The following is an 8,281-nucleotide window of genomic DNA, read 5'->3' as shown; positions in this document are numbered from 1 at the left end:
ATCATGTATCTCCACAACATAAACATGCATTTCAAGGAAATATGTAATCTAACACAATACTTATTTGTATGGTTGTTCCTTGCTTCACCAAGTTTCCTTGGGCATTAATTTACATTATTGTTTTCTTAAACACACTTAATACACTAATGGTTCCATTATGTCCGTAACATGAATCTTCCACAAAAACTTCATTCAAGCCTTCCCTTCCTTGTAGTCACTCACTCTCCAGGCTCAGGCATGCTCTTCTTTGTTGATCAATCTCTCAAGTGATCCACCTTTCCAAGGCTTTCTTGCATAGGAAGGTAAAATATTTTTAGAGAGACTTAAAACAAGCAATCCCTCTGGCTTGTTCTAAAATAACACAACACATCCATGTACATAACTCATGGTGACCAAGGCACAACCTAGGGTTCCAATGTCATTGCAATGGCCTTATTTGTAGGTGTTCCAACTTGAACATTTCTTTCTATCCTCCATGGATAAATCCATTATCTCACGTGTATCACACACACATAGTTTTTATGAGATACCATTACAATAAATTCCAATTGACAATATTTTGTCTCAAATCTATTTCACATAGGAATAAGGTTTCTCAAGTATGATATTCTTCTCATAATGTTTGGCTCTTTCATGTGGTAATATCAAGCCTTCATTATGGCCGTATACTCATTTCCGTCTTCAACGGTATTCAACTTATAATGTGGACGCAAAACCATTGTGAGTATCCATGCATATAATCCTTTTATCATAGTATTTACAATAGCTCTTGAAATGAACTTAGAAAATAATATTTTTAAAATTTATTTATGAGATGTATAACACTTCGAAAGCTTACTATTAAAACATCACTTATATAAAAGGCATAAATTACTTTTTTTAATAACAATAATAATAAAAATCTGTATTAATAAAAATTTGCACCTAGAACACGCAACAAGTACATTGGAATGACTATTACAAAGAAAATTTCTTCCATGAATCTAAAAATAAAGGAGCTAAAAACCATCCTCCACCCAAAAAAAAGAAACTAGGGTAACAATCCTATATCAGACCTTCTAAAGCTTGCACCTACTGCTTCTTGAGAACATGAGTAGATTCTTACAAATTACTTTCACAAGATGATGAAAAAACAAAACATTTCTAAGATTTGAGAGAAATCGACCCACCGCTAGACCCATGGGAGGCAAGAGAATTCTTGACACCAGTTTTGGGGTTTTCTTGCTTTGATATTTCCTACTTCTTGTTAAAGGAGGGGAAGAACACATATTATTTTTTAGCACATCTGAATAGGAAGGAGAAGAAGAGGGGGGTTTGATCTCCTCCTCATCCTCCTTCCAACTTCTTCTTCTTTCTTTTCTGTAAGAGGGATTTTGTCAGTATCCTTGGATGAATACTTTTCCTCAATGGATGAATTAATATTCTTTGGAGACACTTGATTTGGGATTGACTTATCAACTTGAGCCTCATCACCCATAAATTTTGCCTCTGGGGACTTCAAAACTTCATATCTATTACTGGAGGAGGAGAATGCAGACAAGATTTAGGCTTGCTAGCATGCAACCTCTTAGTCAAATGCTTCTTTTGTTTCCTTGTAACTAGTTTGAATGCTCCTTTCTCATCATTACTATGAGAAAATGGAAGAGGATTAGAAGAAAGTTGAGAAGCTAGAGTTTTGGCACAACTTTTTGCAAAGTGACCATACTCATGACAAGAATTACATTTAAAGGGAGCCTGTTCATAATCGGGGCCTAAAGATGGAACCAATAATTCAAGTTAAGCTGAGTTGTCTTAGGAAGGCCTTTTGAAAAATCCATTTCAACGCAAATTCTAGCACAAGAGAATTTATTCTCCTTGTCCACCCACTGGAAATGAATCACATCGATTTATCTCTTATAACCTTGAAAATACCATTAGTACCCCAAGAAAAAGGGGGAATATATGGCAATTTGATCCACACTAGTGCGAAGAAATTTCCATCATGGGATTGAAATCCAAAGACCAGTGGGTGAGAAAAATTCCTCTAGTGCCCATGAAATAAGGTCCAGATATGTAGATATGATCCCTATCCTCCTTGTTTTAAAAAATAAAAGCATAATAACCATTTCCACAATAGAAAATACCAACAGGATCATGATTTACCCAATTAACAAAGGTCCATTCTAAAAACAAAATTATAACTAGGCCAAAGGCTAGTGAACTTACCAATCAATCTTCTTTCTTCAATGTAGTCACATTCTTCTTCACAAAAGAGGAAAACCCCAAATCAAGAGAGGGAATTGACTCTGCCTTTTTAAAAAAATCTGCTTGGGAGACCCATTGAACAAGCAATGATCTCAACCACTCAAGAACTAGAGAAACACCACCAGATCATAGTCTTGTGGTAGGAAAAGCCCAATAAACTGTGAATGCATGGAATAGTAAAAAAATATCCAAGCTGATAGCAAATTGAGCCAACTGAGAACAAATGAAAACCCTAATTCAACATAAAATGTTTCATATCTATCATTAATGCTGAAAAATCACACTTAGTCACAAATAATAAACCTTAGCCACTCACTTCTATGACATCTTAAACTCCATTTTCTTCTTAATTTTTAACTAAATATTTTATGAAACATTAATCCAAATTATAGTCTTCCGAAAACGTAAACTCAAAATCTCTTTGATCTAATTAATCCTACAATAAATAAATATATAAATAATATAAAATAAAATCTCTATTTAAATATCTTCCTTTAAATAAATCCTAACATAATTCATATCTAACAAATTTATTACATTAATTTAAATATTAAATTACGATTCTACTTCTCAAACTAGAATATTCATTTATTTTTCAACAAAAACTATAACATATATTTACAAATACAAATATAATACTTATATCATAAATATGATGATCAAGGTATAAATATTCAAACAAATAATTTACTTTCTAAAGCTAGAATATCCATTTAATTTTCAACCGGAAAATATCACATATAGTTAGAAATTTTAATATTATATAATAAACCTGATTGATTGCAAATATATATTAATTTATTTAATAAATATTGTTGTGTTCTCATAGGTCTTTAATATGGTTAGATTATAAATTATATTTTTTTATTACATTTTTGAAATTAATAAAAATAGTAATGGACAAAAGAATTTAAAATAAAATAAAGTAAAATATTTGAAGTTATTGATAACATCTTAAATTTATTTGGAAAATTTAGTAAAAGAACAAATTATAAAAAAGATTAGTAATTTTAATTTATTTGCAAAGTTAAATACATAAGTTTTAGTTCGACTTCATTTCAATGATATATTAGGTTTCTTATTCATTTAATTTTCACTCGTTTACATTTAACTCACACACTTATTTTTATTATGGAAAATTTCTCACTTATAAACAAGGAGCCACTGCCGTGGCGGTAGTCCCTACCGGGGTCTGCAGGGAATTGCAGAACTTGGAAAAGTTGGCCTGGCGGAAATTGTCCCAAGTCTGGAGAGGATGGGAGGCAGAGGTCAAGGAATAAATGGACTGAACCACAAATAAGTAATTCATATAAGTCGCTCAAGGCAGGCAGGTACTCTCAGCCGTAAATCATTTCACAGTGGATGCAAATATTACATAGTAACAAAATAGCTATGGGGCCAGTTTCTTGACTGGCCTACATGCTGCAGAGCAGCGACCATTTGCATCCATCTGTCCAGGTATGACAAGAACGATTATGAACTTAAAGAAGCTTTATTTGAATGAAGATGCTAAACAGAAATGCACAAAATCATTTAGGAACAGGGTTTGGAGATACAAAGTGATCGAATTCAGCCCTTTCAATAATGCTCAACCACAAATAAACATTTTGTTCAATCTTGACTGAAAAATTAATTGCCTAGACTGAAAAATATCTTTAAATCTTAAAACCAATAATTCATATAAATCGATCTTTAAACCTTATAACCAGTAATTCATATAAGCTTTAAATCTTAAAACCAATAATTCATATAAATCGATCTTTAAACCTGAAAACCAGTAACTCATATAAGTCCTCAAGGCAGGCATGTACTCTCAGTCGTAAATCATTTCACAGTGGATGCAAATATTACATAGTAACAAAATAGCTATGGGGCCAGTTTCTTGACTGGACTATGTTAGAAGCACTTCTTGCTGCATCAGTTGCATCAGCAACAACAATTCCTATGTCTGCCTTCTTTAGCCTGCAATCGTTTAACAATCTCGTACTTATGCTCTGCAATGACCAGTCAAAATCAGGAAGGATATGGAATCAAACACTAATTAAGGAAATGAAAAAATAAAAGTATCTGAAAAAACACAGAAGTAAAAGATAATTGTTGCTCACCAGGGAAAACACCAGCAAAACCATTAGCCTTCTCTATCAGTTCATCAACTGGAGAAGCTGCAATTGATTCATCTTTGTCCTGACCTAGTAAAGAGGATGATGGATACATGTTTGTACCCATGCCCAGTCGGCGACCTGTCTCCTTGGCAATAGCTAATTGATCTCCTGATGAACATTTGCAAGTAAATAGTTAAATGTCGGCTCGCTGCATTACAAAAACAATAGTGAAACTGATGACACCATAACCTCACCATACCTGTGATCATTTTGACATTTACACCAAGATTAAGAGCCCTTGTGATTGTTTCAGCACTGTCATGGCGTGGGGGATCAAAAAGAGGCATCAATCCAATAAAATGCCAGGGCCCTCCTGGACTCTCCTTCCTGCCCTCTGGAACTTCCTGCAAACATTTTGAGATAGCTATAAAGATATACATAATCAACAAGAAGAACTTACTGGGAAGATTCAGCCCACGGATAAAGCAAAAGAAGCCATATTATTAACCTGATATGCAACTGCAAGAGAGCGAAGTCCTCGTTTAGAAAACTTGTCAATAACTGTATGAACTCGCCGGTCAATTTCTGGCTTATTATGTGCGAGTTTAAGAATCTAGCAGAAAGTATTTGGTCATTTCAGTTTTAATAGAATGTGTACAAATAAGTTTTGAAGCACTTTCTAAACAATACAGCCCATTACCAAGCCTAATGAAGAAGGTCAAACATCCAAAGAACAATACCTGCTCTGGAGCACCTTTACTAACTCGATGCATTTTCCCTTCATTGTCAATATAAGTGAGAGCTGTCCTCTTGCCAGTTGGATTAAAAGGAAGAAAATGGACCTCTTGAATGCCTGCCCGCGCCTTTTACATCCATGGATATTAAAACCCACAACAAAAGATACAAATCAGTAAAATAAGCATAGGCCTGCTTATCAACTAAAATTTAATATGATGACATAAAAAAAATACTTGCCTCCTTAGGATCCGCAAGCATCCCAACAATTTCCGCATCAATGGCATCTTGATTCTCTGTTCTGGATGCTCTTGCAGCCATCAGGACAACATCATCCTTGTCATATCCTTTCGTGAAAACCTATTCATGACAACAATTAGTAATTGATACTTGTTTGAAGGAAACTAACAGTACTGGATCATCCAATATTACCACGGACCCTAACTAGCCAATTTGGTACAACTGCAGTATCACCAAAAATTATGTATTTATGAAATAAGAGAAAGGACAAAAAAAGAATCAGAAGTCCAGAATAAATACCAACCTTTTGGAAGTGGCCAACTTGGTTTGTACTGTCCACAATATGTGCTGCTTTACCAAAAAAGGTATGGACCCCAGTAGCAATGACAACACATTCAAGTTCACCCTGTTTGCAAGTAGAGCCAGAATAAACCCCATCGTCAGGACCCTTTGTTACTGGTAATGACTCACCAGTGAGGGCAGACTACACACATTCAAAAATATTGTCATAAAACGTGGCTCAGGAAAAGTACCAAAATAGTCGAAGTTAATCCCAGAAACCATATAAAAGCACACTGAAAATTCCAGCACTTGTAATCAGAAATAAGAAGTAAAGAAAAGGATTGGATTAAGACCTGATCAATCTTTAAAGGATCTCCTTGAAGAAGATGCGCATCCGCAAGAACAATATCTACAAGTTTGATGCTGATTATGTCACCAGGAACAAGCACCGCTGCATCTTCTTCACTCCATTGTCCATCTCTGAGAACCTGTTAAGTTCAAAGTCTTAAGTCATTGACTAAGGAATTTAAAACTGCAGCACCCATGATCTTAAGAGGATTCTGAACATCCAATTGCATGCTTCCCCGCAAAACCAAGGATAGAAAACTGAAAATATCGGGGCTGCCACTCATACAAAAGATAGTGAACAGACCTTGCTCTTTGGAGCCAGCCGAGTCATCAGTGCCGCAGCAGCATTGCCAGCATTGTTTTCCTCTATGAAACTTATGGTAGAGTTTATAACAAGCAATGTTAGAATACCAACAAAATCTTGCCAGTCAGGAGGTTTTCCCTGCAAAGATACAATTTACATGATTAAAGCCTCAACTAAAAAGAGCGGATAGGGTATGCCCTGACTGATACTGGCTACAAGAGAGAAATATTGTGACACGGTAGAACAAGAAGCCATCTTCTTTTCCGATAATATGCACAGGAACCATAAGGATGAAGTAATACTGTGAACTACTAAAAATACAATAGAGGGGAATGATATCCAATGGGAGAGACGAAATGCCACACTACTATTTACTATCAAACGAACACAGAAAACACAAAATTAGCAACAGTACTAGCAAATATTATTAATCATGAAAAAAAAAGAATAACCATGACCAATTTGCCAAAAAAATACAATTATCAGAAGGAATGGCCAAACTTTAAAGATATGTGTTTAGTTCATGGATTGATCAATGGGGGTATATTATCCAAGCATGTTGAAGAGTCAAGACAGGCAGACAAACATGTTTGATAAACTGAATGCACACATTGTAGGCCCGACTAGGAAAAGCCCTTGCAGAGAAGAAAACACCATAGAAAAAAAAATAGAACATATAAAAGTAACAACATGATATTTGTGGTGTAAATAGCCAAGAGTTTTCAAAAACAGAGAAAATATGGCATTAGCAGTATATCAACAGTTGTTTTACCAACGAGAAAGACAAATCACTAGTAATGACTGAGACTGCAAAGAGACGAAGAACTCGAGATAGAAAAATGATGAGTGTAGCGATTGTGCTGACAAAATATATAGAACTAATTACATGATATTAGCAATGAAGCTTGATAGCTGCTTTATAATAGAATCAACGAGGGGAATTAGAAGTGTATGATGCTTACTCCTCCATTCGCCATAGCAATGGCCATCACAGCTGCGGCTTCCATAACCCATGATAAGGGGTTCCACATAAAACCCAAAAACTTGAGAAATTTGCTTTCCTGCGCACCCAAAAGACGTCATGGAGTTAAATTTAATCAATTCTTGACAATGTTCAAGTACTCCGCATAAACCCCAAGTGCATGAACCTCTTGGCATAAGCTATGACAAAGGATCCCTCATCGGAAGCCTAGGCAATATACTTTCCTGTAGCCTAAAGATTTGATGTTGCAGTATAAGCCCGACCAAGCTAAGAAAACGTATTTATTTTAAAGAACGATATAAGCCATGGAAATTACACTGTGCCTGTTCATATCTCTAACCGTGAAAGAAATCGCTTCACAGTAGAACCAAAGAATTTGCTTTACTCTGCATACCTCAAGGCTCAAACAACCTTAGAAATTCAATTCCCCGTAGATCTCAAATCCCAGCTCAACTCCGGAACTGAGCTCAAAATTAGAAATATGTCGAAGCTACCCTTACCTTTTTCTCTTTGAGCTTGTTGTATCCGAATATAGTGAGCCTCTCCTGCGCAGCTTGGCTGCTCAAACCCTCCCTGCTACATCTTAGATTCTCAAAAACCTCCTCGATGGGAATATTTTCCTGCATTAACAAACCTCACAAAATCAATCTCAAAGCTCCATAGAAACAACTGGTAAAAGACTCAAAAGGCATTCAAGTCCTCCTTACCAAATCCACAGCTTCTTTGTTAATGGCTTCCAGAGTTGCAGCCTTGTCACCCATTTCCGCAAATCGGGTTTACTCACCACCCCGGTGCCCACAAGATACACACATGCAATCTAGCGATCAATGCATCACCGATAAATAGGTCCCTGTGGAGGCTGTTGCAAAGCTGGTTACAAAGCTAACTAAGGAATACAGGGTTGATCCAAAAAAGTTTAATATCTAGAATCCAATAATGCCTCCTTTGGATTATGGTATTCCTTGTCGTATTCCAATGGGGCTTATCAAGGACACCCTACTCGTTGTGGGGTTGGGTTGGTCCTCCATTTAAACTTCTCACACG

The 8,281-nt window shown here is 35.8% G+C and overlaps 1 protein-coding gene across 1 annotated transcript; it reads right to left on the bottom strand.

The window, feature by feature from the left end:
* Positions 1 to 4,170: 4,170 nt before the first annotated feature.
* Positions 4,171 to 8,071, bottom strand: LOC149254187 (plasma membrane ATPase 3-like). Its single transcript, XM_089454715.1, has 12 exons — positions 7,945 to 8,071; positions 7,738 to 7,857; positions 7,218 to 7,316; positions 6,256 to 6,393; positions 5,957 to 6,091; positions 5,626 to 5,805; positions 5,322 to 5,441; positions 5,087 to 5,209; positions 4,855 to 4,959; positions 4,606 to 4,750; positions 4,350 to 4,514; positions 4,171 to 4,238 (listed from the first exon to the last, which is right to left on the bottom strand). The coding sequence occupies exons 1-12, from the start codon at positions 7,996 to 7,998 to the stop codon at positions 4,171 to 4,173; spliced, it is 1,452 nt and encodes a 483-aa protein (XP_089310841.1). The 5' UTR covers positions 7,999 to 8,071.
* Positions 8,072 to 8,281: the final 210 nt, after the last annotated feature.

The sequence above is a fragment of the Pinus tabuliformis genome, chromosome 7 (genome assembly GCF_031772625.1).
Source record: "Pinus tabuliformis cultivar Carrire ecotype Pingquan chromosome 7, CPIR1, whole genome shotgun sequence".
In the NCBI taxonomy this organism is placed as follows: Eukaryota; Viridiplantae; Streptophyta; class Pinopsida; order Pinales; family Pinaceae; genus Pinus; species Pinus tabuliformis.
Note: the sequence above shows the minus strand (reverse complement) of the source record. Positions and strands in the feature narration are given on the sequence as shown.